This window comes from Corythoichthys intestinalis, chromosome 7 (assembly GCF_030265065.1).
Source record: "Corythoichthys intestinalis isolate RoL2023-P3 chromosome 7, ASM3026506v1, whole genome shotgun sequence".
NCBI lineage: Eukaryota > Metazoa > Chordata > Actinopteri > Syngnathiformes > Syngnathidae > Corythoichthys > Corythoichthys intestinalis.
The window spans coordinates 51,875,645-51,891,969 of NC_080401.1; the positions used below are offsets into that span (position 1 = coordinate 51,875,645).

Genomic DNA, 16,325 nt, shown 5'->3' on the forward strand with positions numbered 1-16,325 from the left:
ACTGAACTACAGTCCCTCATAAAAGTCTTGTGGCTTATCCATTTTGTAGAACAATTGCTAATAACCTGACTTTTAGTTATTCAATTGGTTTCAGAAATGGCTCATATGACAGCTAAGACCCTCCCAAATGATGTTAAATGTACAAAAATATATTTGTTTCACTGAAAAAAGATTTATCATTTAATGAAGACATACAGTAAAGGTCAAATTTTGGTAAGACAAAAGTTTTGTCGCCTACAGAAAGTTGTGTGAAAATTGGACAAAAACTGTACTTCGAATACAAAAACATGTTACATAACGTAAGCGAATTAAGTAGTGGTGCCGTGGGATCCAAATTTAATATTTTGTATGACTTCCATGGGCTTCGGCAAGGATTCATACAATTTATTGATGAAGTCATCAGGAACATCAAAGAAAGCAGTCTTGCGTACCTCCCAGAGTTCATCAACATTCTTGGGTTTCGTCTTCCTTGCTTCCCCTTTCATCCTACCTGAGACATGCTCAATTATGTTCATGTCTGGTGACTGGGCTGGCCAGTCCTGGACCATCTTGATCTTCTTTACCTTGAACTTTGAGGTAGAGATTGAAGTATGCGATGGAGCACCATCCTGTTGCAGAATTTGTCCCTTTTTATGGTTAGGAATGTAAGAGGCAGCTAAGATTTGTTGATATTTCAGACTATTTATTTCTCAGAGTGTAGACAATTAAAAATCAGCCTGTCAAAAGGATGGATGCTGGAAAAGTGGTAAAAGGTGGATTTTTCAGATGGATCTTCCATTGAATTACACCACGGTTGCCACAAAAATTGCAGGAGACCTACTGGAGCCTGTATGGATCCAAGATTCACTCAGAAAACAGTGAAGTTTGGTGGTGGCCAAATCATGGTCTGGGGTTACATCCAGTATGGGGGTGTCTGCAGGGTGGAAGGCAACATAAATAGTCTGAAATATCAACAAATCTTAGCTGCCTCTTACATTAGGAGGCATGTTGGACGACAACAGTGTTGGCAGCTGGCAGCAGGCGGCAGCAGAGGTTGACTGAAAAATGACCAACATAGTTTACCTAATGTTGTGTCCCATTGTTTTTCTTCTGTGATCCGACAGGTTAGGCTTCCCTATGATGATCATGACATGCATGATAGGCATGTGCTACCTGCTGGCCACACACATCGGACTGGGATGGAACATGTGACCCGATACTTGAAATCACGCAGATCCAGAACGCAACCAGGGAGCCCATACTTCAATCGTTCCGTTTTACAATAAACCAAAAACCGCCAAAGGAGAAGTCGGGAGCTTTTGCAAGCACTCCAATATAGATTTCTGCAAACTTATGTACTAAAAATATTACCCCAAAAGATTATTATTATTTATACAGTATATAAAGGAAACATAACACCCATTTAAAGGGATTTTATAATCATATTTTGGGCACGTCCTTCAAGTGATGTCCTTTTGTTGGCAGAGTCGATTATTTTGATGATATCTTGTCAGTAGAGCACCTGAAAGAATCCACCCCAGAGTAATAAAGTGGACAGTGTTTTTAAATTGCTTCTCAAGTTTCTTTCTTCCATCCAGTGCTTTCATATGTACGGTAAGAAATACAGAAAATGTACAGAAATATATTGAATTATATATCATTAAATCAGAAAACTAAGGTTGACATTGTGGCTTTAAATGTAATGTAAGATATATTTTTTCAGAAAATCAAAATATGTGTGGATATAAAATGATACTTGAATAGAATTTAAAAAGTATATCTGATTTCATTGATTTTCATAGTATAACTGTGTAAATAAAATTAACACATTCACTGCCCTTGACGGTGATAGATGTCCTATTCAATTTGAGTGGGAGCTGCCAGCGATTCAACGCAGACAAAATGGCTTGGACATCTATTCCCGTCAATGGTAACCAATGTTTAAGAAAAAAAAAGTTGATATTTATATTAGGGCTGTCAAAATTATCGCGTTAACGGGCGGTAATTAATTTTTAAAAATTAATCACGTTAAAATATTTGACGCAAATAACGCACATGCCTCGCTCAAACAGATTAAAATGACAGCACAGTGCAATGGCCACTTGTTACTTGTGTTTTTTTTTTGTGGAGTTTTGTCGCCCTCTGCTGGCGCTTGGGTGCGACTGATTTTATAGGCTTCAGCACCCATGAGCATTGTGGAATTATTGACATCAACAATGGCATGCTACTAGTTTATTTTTTTGATTGAAAATTTTACAAATTTAATTAAAACGAAAACATTAAGAGGGGTTTTAATATAAAATTTCTATAACTTGTACTAACGTTTATCTTTTAAGAACTACAAGTCTTTCTATCAATGGATCGCCTTAACAGAATGTTAATAATGTTAATGCCATCTTGTTGATTTATTGTTATAATAAACAAATACAGTACTTATGTACCGTATGTTGAATATATATCCATCTTGTGTCTTATCTTTCCATTCCAACAATAATTTACTGAAAAATATGGCATATTTTATAGATGGTTTGAATTGGGATTATTTGCGATTAATTAATTTTTAAGCTGTAATTAACTCGATTAAAACTTTTCATATATATATATATATATATATATATATATATATATATATATATATATATATATATATATATATATATATATATATATATATATATATATATATATTAGGGCTGTCAAACGATTAAAATTTTTAATCGAGTTAATTACAGCTTAAAAATTAATTAATCGTAATTAATTGCAATTAATGGCAATTCAAACCATCTATAAAATATGCCATATTTTTCTGTAAATTATATATATATATTCTGTAAAATAAATTGTTGTCATTTAAATCTGTCTATGCTGTCCTCACTCCGAAGCGTCTACTTTTTCCAAAGCCAGACAGCTAGTGAACGACGCCTTAATAATCGGACTTCTTCCTTTTTCATCTGATTTATTAATAAAATGGCCTCAAACCATTGTTCTCTTTAGACCGTAGTAAAACTACAAAAAAAAGTACACAAGCATTGCATTAGCAACAACGTTAGCTTAGCACGCTATACAGGTTCACTAAACATAAACAAAAAGCGTCTCATACAAAAAATATAACATTTCGCTTACTAACATAATATGTACATTCTTTACAACAACCATACTTACGGACAAATCTTGTCCAAGGATCATATAAGAACAACATTACAACGTAGGCGTCAGCCCGAGACGTCATGCAGCCATATTGAACTGGCAAGAAAGCAATAAACCATGTCGCAAAGCGACCACAAGAGTTCGCTGTTCGCACAAAAAACCTTGCTGTAAAACTTACCAAAAGTCAGAATACTGTCTGACATGGGACAGTGCGGGACATGTGCGTTAATTGCGTCAAATATTTTAACTGATTAATTAAAAAAATTGATTACAGCGCGTTAATGCGATAATTTTGACAGCCCTAATATATATATATATATATATATATATATATATATATATATATATATATATATATATATATATATATATATATATGTATATAAACATACAGTGGGGCAAATAATTATTTAGTCAACCACTAACTGTGCAAGTTCTCCCACTTGAAAATATTAGAGAGGCCTGTAATTGTCAACATGGGTAAACCTCAACCATGACAGACAGAATGTGGATAAAAAAAAAAAAACAGAAAATCACATTGTTTGATTTTTAAAGAATTTAGTTGCAAATCATGGTGGAAAATAAGTATTTGGTCAATACCAAAAGTTCATCTCAATACTTTGTTATGTACCCTTTGTTGGCAATAACGGAGGCCAAACGTTTTCTGTAACTCTTCACAAGCTTTTCGCACACTGTTGCTGGTATTTTGGCCCATTCCTCCATGCAGATCTACTCTAGAGCAGTGATGTTTTGGGGCTGTCGTTGGGAAACACGGACTTTCAACTCCCTCCACAGATTTTCTATGGGGTTGAGATCTGGAGACTGGCTAGGCCACTCCAGGACCTCGACCTTTGTTGCCCTGGCTGTGTGTTTGGGATCACTGTCATGCTGAAAGACCCAGCCACTTCTCATCTTCAATGTCCTTGCTGATGGAAGGAGATTTTCACTCAAAATCTCTTGATACATGGCCCCATTCATTCTTTCCTTTACACAGATCTGCATCTCTTCAAGTGGCCAGGGTACGATGCCGCTGGAAGAGATGCAGGATACCGACATCAAGACAAGGAAGCTCCTTACAAATGCACGGAGGGTTTCACAAGGGTGATGGCCACTCGACGAGATGCAGCCTTTTTTTTTTTTTTTGAGAGAGAAAAAATAAAAGATGAAAATTATCACCAGGTACTTTGCCAAGTAACTAATTACTTTTACATTCAGGTAACTGAGTTACTAACACAATTACTTTTTGGGAGGAGTAATTTGTAACTGTAATTAATTACTTTTTGAAAGTAAGATTAACAACACTATACCATAACAAGCAATTAATGAAACAACTGGAACAGTAATTGAATAAATAATTAGCACAGAACTAGGGATGGGAATTGATAGGATTTTTACGATTCCGATTCCATTATCGATATTGCTTAACGATTCGATTCTTTATTGATTCTCTTATCAATTCTAATTTGGGGAAAAAGAACAAACGTTTTGATTGGCATCGAGTTTGTTTAATCAGAACTCACAACCTTACAAACTCACAACGAAATCAAAAGAGGCCCAAAGCCTCAATGTTAACTGTGGCAATAAGTGGCAAACACACAAGAATGTGTAACATTTTACTGAAACATTTATCTAATGGAAATAAAAAATATTGGTATATATTGGCAGATAGGTTGTTGTTCCGCCTTTGGCAATATGTGTTAAAGCAGGGGTCCCCAAACTTTTTCCTGTGAGGGCCACATAACTTTTCCCTTCTCTGATGAGGGGCCGGGGTCAGTTTGTAACAGAAAAAGTGTGACGATTGCAGAAGTGCATAAATGTAAAAAATTATTGTTTTTCAGAAAGCCACAATCAAATAACCCTTTCTGGATTCTTCACGGAATGAAAGTAAATAAAATAAAAATAATAATATAATAATAATAATTAATAATAAAAACACTATTAATTAAATAGATAATAACCAAATAACCCTCTCTGAATTCTTCAAGGAAAAAGGCCAGGAAATAAATAACACGATTGAGAAAAAAAAAAAAAATCAAAATGGCCGGACCAAATGTGGAGGCCGCGGGCCGCAGTTTGGGCACCCGAAGAAATGCCGCATCCAAGCGAGTGAACGAGCGAAGTGAGAGAGGGAAACACTTCTACGAGCCTACGTTCTTTGTTAATGTTAATATCTACAGAGGCAACGCCTGTATGTATCATCTTTTGTGTTGTTGTTGTTGTGTTTCCACTCGCGATCGGACACTTAAATCCAGTTGTGTAGTGGTTTGAACGATGTGCTAATGCTAGCGAACGAATGCTAACCATACTGTTTTTAGCAGCTAATCATCGCTGATTTACGTTGATGCAAACCTGTTTGTTATTGGGGACGAAATTGATTTGTTTCATTTCTATTCTTAGTTTCACTCTTCAAGTGATGGTTGAATAAAGTCAGCAAATTATACCAACGTCTTCTACATCGTCATTTGGGAGTTTAGCTAGCTGTATAGACCCTACCCACGTGACGTCACAACTCCTTCCTCCTGACTGGTGCCGCCCAATTGTCCGTCAACACATCATGTTTCACTGTTACGGCTACGTACATTCCTCCTATTTACGACGTGTTTTTCTGCTCGTTAACATTAATAATCAAAATGGTGAAGGCGTGTGTGGCGGTCGGTTGCAATAACAGAGAAGATAGACGGAGAAGACGGAGAGACTTGAAGTTCTACCGGATTCCGAGAGACCCGGAGAGAAGAGAGCGAGATGGGCTGCTGCAATTCGACGAGAAAACTGGGCTCCAAACGATTACCACAGATTATGTAGTAGTCATTTTATATCTGGTAAGATGCATTTAATATATATTTAGAGGGTTTTGGGCTGACAACCACAATTAAGATCATTGCTAGGCTAATCGCCGACAACATACACGTATGTATGTAGTGAGAGTGCTATCGCTAAACCATATAAACACTAAAAGCCCTAACTCCATTGACAAACGACATGAAATACATTAGACTTGACAGTGGATGTTAGCAATAACAAAAGATATTGAATTGAAAATTTCGTAACTCACCTTTCCAAGCACAAGATAGATTCCTGCCGAATTTTCGTGGACGAGGACCTGTTTCACCCAACCAGCAACGAAGTATTTATAAGCCTCCAAGCTCTTAAAGTTTTTCAAACTTTCGTGAGAATAGGCAGATTTTGTGTGGACAAGATAGTTGTACAGTTCAGGGTAGCTAGCAGATGTCAGGCAAATACGGCGGAGACAGCGGGTCGAAAAACATCGATTTAGGCATCAAATATGGATCTGGCGAATGGATAAACTGAAGCTTTTCCACATAACGCCTTTTATGCAACGCATCAAGTGAGTTTACGGCATCCGAAAGCACCGGGTCTTCCATGAAATGCATTATAAATTGCTCGATCAATTGAGACCATTGATAATACAGACACAAAATGACGGACAAGTGGGCGGAACCATACAGCGAGCACGTGATTTTGTGACGTCGGTGGGTAGGGTCTATAGCCAGAACTGCCTCTCTGTGAGGACAGCGCAGTCGTATTCCCTCCCGATGCAGTTACCTCCACCTTGCAATGACTGCAAGTCGCTTTGTTGTAATTTTTCCTCGTGAAGTGAAGACACACTTTCGAGCGTTTGAACCTACATGCTGTCATTGTTATGTTTATGGCTGCAATGCTCGTGCTTACCCGTCGTAACCTTCCATTTTCACACTCTTTCCTGGTGAAGTGTAGTCAAACTTTGGAGCGAGTGGTTCTTGGCGCCATGCTAGTTTGATGCGTCTGGACAACACGACACGTCATGACGCAATACGCGTCTTTAGGAATTGTTAAAGGGATCGTTAAGGCTTTTTCATTGTGATGTCGAGGCCTCGAAACACTCGGAACCGGTTGCGAATTTGAATCGGATTTCGATTCGCATCCCTACACAGAACATGAATTTTGATTGTTATTTACATCTGTAGTGCTGCAATGCATGCTAGGAGGCATGTGTTGCCTATTACCCCAAATAAATCAACAAAAAAGATGCACTGGACTATAAACTGCAGGATTCAAAATGAAGGAAATAAGTAGCGGTTTATAATCCGAAAATTCCGGTCGTAAGTAGGGTTGTTCCGATCATGTTTTTTGCTCCCGATCCGATCCCGGTCGTTTTAGTTTGAGTATCTGCCGATCCCGATATTTCCCGATCCGATTGCTTTTTTTTTTTGCTCCCGATTCATTTCCAAGATAGTTTTTCCCGATCATATACATTTTGGCAATGCATTAAGAAAAAAATGAGTAAAACTCGACGAATATATACATTCAACATACAGTACATAAGTACTGTATTTGTTTATTATGACAATAAATCCTCAAGATGGCATTTACATTATTAACATTCTTTCTGTGAGAGGGCTCCACGGATAGAAAGACTTGTAATTCTTAAAAGACAAATGTGACTTTGTATATTGTGACTAAATATTGCCATCTAGTGTATTTGTTGAGCTTTCAGTAAATGATACTGCAGCCATTTAACTTCTGCCCAAATGCATGATGGGAAGTGCAACCATGACTGTGCGTAGTGCTACCAATTGATAAATCTTCTCTGCGTTGGGAAATAAAATAAGGTGTTAAGAAAAAGATCAATTACTACCTTGCTTCCCCACATTGCTTCCCACGATATTTCTAATCGTAGGGAGAGGGATTGTAAGGCTTTAGCCAATTTAAAAAAAAGGCTCCTAAGGCTTCCAAAATTCACTCTACTCATTTTACGCTGCCTTTTAGCTCTCTATATGATTAAAATGGCGCCATTACAGATTGAGCGTGACAATGCGTGAGTGGGTCGTGCAGCGCATGCATTAATTACGTTAAATATTTTAACGTCATACATTTTTTAAAAAATATATTACCGCCATTATCGGGATAAATTTGATAATCCTACCTTAAGCCAAAACTAAAGACTCTGGATGAGTGTAACATATTATGTCTGTAACGTTAAATACAATTAGAAAACGATTTAATTAAAAAATATGTATATATTAAAAAAAGGCATGTCCGATACTTTTTTACCGATTCCGATACTTTGAGTCCAAAAGACCAAGAAGAAAAATACATCAACCCAAACAAAAGCTTTTTGTCTGTTGAGCTTTCGCATGTGCGTTTTTTTCTTTTTTAAATACATGATCAAGCGCTTTAAAAACGCACCGCTGTAATGCATCATGGCAGGAACATTCAATAAGACTTGACCCAGTCACCCGTTCTAATATCAACCTCAAGGACCTCTTTATCTTTCTTGTGCTGTTGCCTAGGAACGTCCGTTAGAGAGGCGGCCATAATGCGCACCTCATTAAACTGGGTTGTTCTGCATCCAGCATATTATTAATGTACTTGGCTGTCAATACAACTCAAGGAACATGGTTATAATTTAAAATACATCACGACGCACGGTGACGACAAGTGATTACACTTATAAAAAAACTTTATTATCCAACAATATTTCAGTCGTAGCAGTAATCCACACTTGAAAAAAAATCAATTCATGACACCAAAGCTGAAGAAAAACCCGAAATGTAGCATCAGGAAGTAGTTTTTTTTGTTGTTGCTTCCTTTGTGTGGCCCATTTACTTACTTCACTTTGAATAACAGCGAGCACAATCTCCACGTACGTTTCACCCGAGGTACTCCATCGATACAGGCAAAAACGCCACGGACAGGAAATAGACGGAAATACTGTACATGACAAAGAGCAGAGCGCTACAAAATTTTATGTTGAAAATTTGACAATGACAAAATAATTGATTTAAAATAATTTCAATATGCTAAACAAGTCTGAAAATCCAGAAAAGAGAATTTTTCTGAATCAAAAACAAAGTGCATCGTGGAATATGTCCTGAATGTCGTCTTGTCCAAATAGGCAAACTTCTTTTTTTAGGTAAATTTTCCAACTAAATTCAATTACTGTTACGTTCCCTTTAGAGATAACGAAAATAAACACTTGAACTTTAGAACAATAACATCCCACAGCAATGCTAAGCTAACTAGCTCTTTGGAACTTTTACAGTACTGCACTGAATACATTAAAACAAGTCGCACTGACACACTTTGCGCTAACCAGTGTATTAATAAAGCCATCTTTGGTTTATTTTCCACTACATTTTTGTTAAAGAATGACGTAAATAAGATTTGAATCCATTTGAAACATGCACAGTAATAAACAAATAATTCGTACGTTATTCATGTTTTTTTTAAGTGATTAAACTAAAATATGATATTTGGATTCATTTATTAACACAAAATGTAAATGAAATAAAATAACATAATGAAAAATGTCATTTGTAAGAGAGAGCTGTTTTCGTCAACGATGACAATAACAAAAATATTTCGTCAACGAACTATTTTTCATGACGATGACGAGAAAATAGCGAGTTAAAAACCTGTTTTAACGTAACGAGCCTAATGCCAGTTGTTGAGAACGATACAAAAATTCACAATAGTTTTTGTCACGTTCACAATTTGTGACATTTTATGTGTAGTTAGCCTGCATCGTAGCAGTGTCTGGTTGTGTCACTGTCACTCATGCCCCACTCCCCATTTACCAGTGCAGCGTCCTCTCCAGTCTCAAGCATGCACACATGGTAAGATTTGTTTTCTTGGTCAAAAAGAATATGCAATTTTGTTTTAGCCTTTAAAGTTTACCACGGATAGAAAGACCTGTAGTTCTTACAAGATAAATCTTAGTACGAGTTATAATAATTTAAATATGAAAATCCCTCTTAATGTTTTCGTTTTAATAAAAATTTAAAATTTTTAAATGCAAAAATAAACTCGTAGCTCGCCATTGGTGTTGACGCCAGATGGCAACGCTGCTGTACTTCACAGTGTCATTTTTTAACTATGTAAGGTAGTGATTTAAATGCACCACAAAGTGTCGATGTTTTGAATTAATAAGAGATCAAGCCAATGAGTGTGTTTTGTCCCTCGACTGACACCGTAGTTTCCTGTTTAGTGCAGGTCCATTGTGACTTACGTTCATTTGAGTGATGTCTTCACAACAAACAAGACTCCTGATAATGGCTCCCAGCATCATAGTTTGTATATTGTGACTAAATATTTCCTTGCTAGAATGTTTAGAGTTTGACCAAAGTCTGAGTAAGTTTTCTGTGTATTTTGCATATCTATTTTGATTGTGAATTTGTGAATGCCAGTTCTTTGCATTGTTGTTTAACTGTGTGAGAACAGGGCCTCATTAATACAGATTGAAGCACTTTTCTTTTTGTGAAAATTTTTTTGAGAGATATTGAATATTATTTTTGGTGTAAAATTTTCACTACATGATACTTATGTTTGTTGTGAAGCCAATAAACGGCGCGGTCTGAGCTATGAATCTGAACGCCTGTGTCCACTTGCCTTTCTCTGCGTCTTTAAAAAAAATTTTTTTTAAACCTATCCTGTTCAGCTGTTTGACACGGAGAATGGAAGTCAAAGTGTCTGGTTGGTCTGAACAGTTTTAATGTTTTCACATTGAGAGTATGACTTACTCCCATTGTGATCATTCAACATATCTCATTTATTATGACAAAGCAACGAAAAGGCAGGGGTTATGGGGGGACAGAAGAAAAGAAACACAAGGAAATAAAGAAAAGAAACAAACAACAAGAAGAAATACATTGAACGCCTACACTAACTATTAATATGTTGGTGCTATCGTTAGCTAGATGTATTTCCGGTTGACACCATGTGGGGGGCCTGTTGACCAGGGAAAGAAGGGGGGGGGGGTCTATAAGCTAAGTGATTGGGAGGGGTAGAGTGTACACAAATCAGCTCTGTGATTTAGAACCCAGTAATCGTGTGAATCCCTTGTGAGTGTAAGTCCGTTGTCAACCGACCCTACGCTGCCCCAGCGCCAGTCCCGGCACCGGGACCCCCCACCTGAGCGCGCCCAATCACATCTCACCGCACGCGAGCCCCACCAAACCCGCAACAGCTGCGCAGACGAGCGGAGACACCGCGCAGGCGCCGACCCAAGGCCAATCATATGTAAAGCACACGACAGCTCTGGATGCTAACTATCTCCATAATAATATTGGAATAAGTTGGATCACACAATAGTTTACCGTGAGGATCTGCAAACAGTTTTTGATATCAAACACGCCCCTGCTCTTACCATTAAAGCAGGGGAGTGCTGTCACTAGCGAACTTGACACATGAACGCTACTCGTCTCATCCCGTTTTTCCTGTTCATTTCGCTTTTGCTGTCCTTCTCATTAATGTACCACTCAGGTTCAAATTGGAAGGGCAGAACTGATGACATGTTAATGTAGTTAAAGAGGGACATTGTGGGTGGGCGAGTGGGTGAGTCCGGCAGCGTACGCATGTCGCGCACCACCGTGCGAGGTCAACAACAATGGTGACCTACTAGTTAAAATAATTTTATGAATTTTATTAAAACGAAATCATTAAGAGGGGTTTTAATAAAAAATTATTATAACTTGTACTAACATTTATATTTTAAGAACTACATGTCTTTCTATCCATGGTACCCTTTAAAGGTCACGGCTGAGTGAACGTCACACACTAAATGTAACTTGTAGCGTTAGCAAAGCAGTTGCGTTCGTGTTAGCATGAGGCTAATTCTAATGAGTGTTCGCTTAAACTCTTGGACAACTTTTTTTTTTTTTAAACACACAGTTCGTAGCGTTCAGGTAGGTACAGTTAGTTAAAAATAATGCACTGTTTTCCTGCTGAGTGTGTATTCTCACCAAGTTGGCGTTGTCCTTGTAGACGCTACAATACGTGCTCGTCTGTCAAAGTTCATTCGAAATAGTTGGAAACATTGATATATTTTTAGTGTTTTTTATTTTATTTTTTTTATTTTAAAGACGAAAATATTTTTTGTAAACATCAACTAAAACTAGACGAAATTAGTTTTGAGTTTTCGTCAACAAAAACTAGACGACGACAAACACATTTTGAGATGACTAAACTATGACTAAGACGAAAATTCAAAGGGCTGCCAAAAACAACAGTTTAGGGATTAACTAGTATGGTTTGAATTTTATTTGATATGTGTATAAAAGAGCGAAGTAAAGCACCATTTGGGCTGTTTTTATTATTGCACTGTTGGAAAAAAAAAAACAGAAAAGCTAAAACAAAATGCTAAAATGAAACAAACGCATATGTTGCTCTTCTGATTAAAGCTGAATACACACGTGAACTGCCATTGAAAATCCGAACATTAAACTTCAACATTATTTTGATCTTGGCAAGGCATTTTAGGCTACCTGCTACCACTACAGTTGCAACGTTGTTCACTATTTACTTGATAAGCTCTCGTCCTTTCCATAGCTAATATTACAGTAGCTTTCCCCAAAATGCTGTACTGCTTTAAACTTTGCCTCAAAATTGTACATTGTGAGGCATTTTAGGCACATGCGCTAGCTAGTTAGCAATGTGGCTAGCTATTTAGCTTGCTAATATTCCTAAAAAAAAAAAACTGTTCAGGCATTCATACAGTATGTATGCTGCCTATTATTAGCTATTTAGCCACTTTTACCCTGATAACGGTCTGTTATGTCAATCTGCTCAAAGAGGAGACATTTACAAGCAGGTGTGAAACTTACCTACGCTTAAAAAAGCAATTATTTCGGTCCCCCCAAAAGGCAACTACAGTATAAGAAACTTACCTAGGTTTTTTGTCTTATTTTGTTTCATGTCCTATATGATATGATCAGATGATTTGGGGAAAAAAAAAAAAAGTATTGAATCACCAGTCTCGGACGAGCACTCACTCAGACATTTTATCATGTAGAACAAACTTAGATAAAAAGCTTGAAAAATAATAAATTAGTTGAAAACTCTGCAACTCTTTAGCATTCAGAAACACTAAAAGTGCAGATTCTTGACTCTTGACACCTTGTCCAATGCAGATTCTTGACTCTTGATAAGGCGATGATGCTGTAACTTTAGTTTGGTGCCGTTCCAGTGAGATTTACAAAGATGACTGCCTGAAGAAGACATCAAAATTCCCTCAGTCCTTGATGATATGGGGCTGCATGTCAGGCAAAGGCACTGGGGAGATGGCTGTGATTAATTTTAGACAGTTTTCTTATCCCTTCAATTGAAAATATCTTTGTCATTTTCCAAGATGACAATGCATCATGCCACGGAGCTAAAACTGTTAAAGCATTCCTTGGAGAAAGACTCATCCAGTCAATTTCATGCCCAAATCTCAACCCTATTGATAACCTGTGGTGGGAATTGAAAAAAATCCACAGCAAGGCTCCGACTTGCAAGGATGATCTGGCAACTGCAATCAAAGAGAGTTGGCACCAAATTGATGAAGAATACTCATCAAGTCCATGCCTCAGAGACTGCAAGCTGCAATACTAGAGATGTGTTTGATTGTTATTTCTTTGTTTGTTTCTCATGATTTTTTTCCTTAGAATGGAGTAATTCCATATATATTTCCCTGCACTTACTATATGAACATTTACTAACCACCACAATGTTTTTATTCATTTCTTTTACTATTTCTGAATGCTAAAGAGTTGCACTTTTGCACTAATTCATTATTTTTTCAAGTTTTTTATGTGAGTTTGTTCCACATGATAAAACGTCTGAGTGAGTGCTTGTCCGAGACTGGTGATTCCATACTTTTTGCTAGGGGTTGTAGCTGTTAATGGAGAGGGAAAAGGACAGGTTTTGCAGTTTTTGTTCAGTTTTTTTACTACCAACTATTAGCGTGATAGCAACTCATGTCGCTATTTACCTCAGTAACTTGGTTTTAATTTTTCGATAAGCTAACAAGAGATAATTTAGAAGTCCTCTTCCAAGATTAAATAATTTCTTTTAAACTAATAATACGATTGCAAGGCATCTTTAGGCTAACATTAGCAGCTAACTAGCAAAGTCAAGCTTATAAGTGTGCTTTATTGTATTGTATTGTATTGTCTAGGAATACTGTCCATGTAAAAAAAATGATTATGAGTACTTCAGTCAATACATTTCTAGTGAATCCACCAGCTACGTCAAAATTGGACTAATTATGAATCATACATGAGAACATGTTAGCTTTAGCGTCACTTTAAAAGGTCAAACATCTAAAAATATTTGTATAGCTACATAGTAAACATATCAAATATTACAGCAACTACCACTGTGGAAACTTTCTAACAAAACATACATTTTATTTGACAAAGGAATGAATAATTCCCTGATTAGTGACAAGAATAGAGTTGATTCCACAATGTGCCTGTACACATTTCCTTTCACGTCAAGAAGTTAGCAACACCGTCAATTCCTTCATTTGTGTATATGTCCCTAATGAGGTGTGCAAAGGACGAGAAGGCACTAAGGATACATTTGGAGCGTTCGTTAAGATGGACCTACACTGAGACATTTTAATCAACACTTTCAGCTGATAATGTCAGGAGGGTGTTGAAATATTACTGTTATTCTGACAATTTAAAAAAATATATATATTATCATGTTTTTCAAGGCGACCAGCTACCATTAGCTTAGCATTTCCGCCTAGGTACAAACTTAATATGTTTGATTTGTATCTACAACGCTACTTTCATTGCACATTTGAACAGTATTACAAGATGGCAGACTCTCTACAGTGGGGCAAATACTGTAAGTATTTAGTCAACCACTAATTGTGCAATTCTCCTATTTGAAAAGATTAGAGAGGCCTGTAATTGTCAACATGGGTAAACCTCAACCATGAGAGACAGAATGTGGGAAAAAAAAACAGAAAATCACTGTTTGATTTGTAAAGAATTTATTTGCAAATCATGGTGGAAAATAAGTATTTGGTCAATACCAAAAGTTAATCTCAATACTTATTGATGTACCCTTTGTTGGCAATAATGGAGGCCAAACGTTTAATTCAATTCAATTCAATTTATTTGTATAGCCCTCAATCACAACAGAAGTCTCAAAGGGCTTTACAGAGGCAATATGATACACAATTAGAAATGAAGCAACAAAGATGAATAGATACAGTTCAAGTCCTGGGTATCCCCTATCCTTAAGACCCTCCATGCCGGCAAGGAAAAACTCCAAAAACTCCAGAGTCAATTGGGAGAAAAATGAGAAACCTTGGGGAGTACCACAGTCAGGAGAGATCCACTCCCAGGACGGATAGACAGGAACCCCAGAACTGCTAATGGGAATTAGCAAGCGAAGAACGTTTTCTGTTTCTCTTCACAAGTTTTTCACACACTGTTGCTGGTCTTTTGACCCATTTCTCCATGCAGATCTCCTCTAGAGCAGTGATGTTTTGGGGCTGTCCTTGGGCAACGCGGATTTTCAACTCCCTCCACTGATTTTCTATGGGGTTGAGATCTGGAGACTGGCTAGGCCACTCCAGGACCTTGAAATGCTTTTTACGAAGCCACTCCTTTGTTGCTCTGGCTGTGTGTTTGGGATCATTGTCATGCTGAAAGACCCAGCCACGTCTCATCTTCAATGCCCTTGCTGATGGAAGGAGATTTTCACTCAAAATCTCTCGATACATGGCCCCATTCATTCTTTCCTTTACACAGATCAGTCGTACTGGTCCCTTTGCAGAAAAACAGCCCCAAAGCATGATGTTTCCGCCCCCATGCTTCACAGTGGGTATGGTGTTCTTCGGATGCAATTCAGTATCCTTTCTCTTCCACGAGAACCTGTGTTTCTAACAAAAAGTTCTATTTTGGTTTCATCTGACCATAACACTTTCTCCCTGTCCTCTTCTGGATCATCCAAATGCTCTCTAGCGAACCGCAGACGGGCCTGGACGTGTACTGGCTTCAGCAGGGGGACACGTCTGGCAGTGCAGGATTTGAGTCCCTGGCGGTGCATTGTGTTACTGATAGTAGCCTTTGTTACTGTGGTCCCAGCTGTCTGTAGGTCATTCACTAGGTCCCCCGTGTGGTTCTGGGATTTTTGCTCACCGTTCTTGTTATCATTTCGACGCCACGGGGTGAGATCTTGCATGGAGCCCAAGATCGAGGGAGATTATCAGTGGTCTTGTATGTCTTCCATTTTCTAATAATTGCTCCCACAGTTGATTTCTTTACACCAAGCGTTTTACCTATTGCAGATTCAGTCTTCCCAGCCTGGTGCAGGTCTACATTTTTGTCTCTGGTGTCCCTCGACAGCTCCATAGTGGAGTTTGGAGTGTGACTGACTGAAGTTGTGGACAGGTGTCTTTTATACCGATAATGAGTTAA

The 16,325-nt window shown here is 37.6% G+C and overlaps 1 protein-coding gene across 1 annotated transcript in view; it reads left to right on the plus strand.

The window, feature by feature from the left end:
* The window catches only part of oca2 (oculocutaneous albinism II), a 75,688-nt gene extending 74,153 nt beyond the window's left edge, over positions 1-1,535 (plus strand). The window contains exon 24 of the mRNA XM_057842310.1: positions 1,104-1,535. Coding sequence (XP_057698293.1) covers positions 1,104-1,191 — 88 coding nt within the window. The 3' untranslated portion in view covers positions 1,192-1,535. The remainder of the gene's footprint in view (positions 1-1,103) is intronic.
* Positions 1,536-16,325: the final 14,790 nt, after the last annotated feature.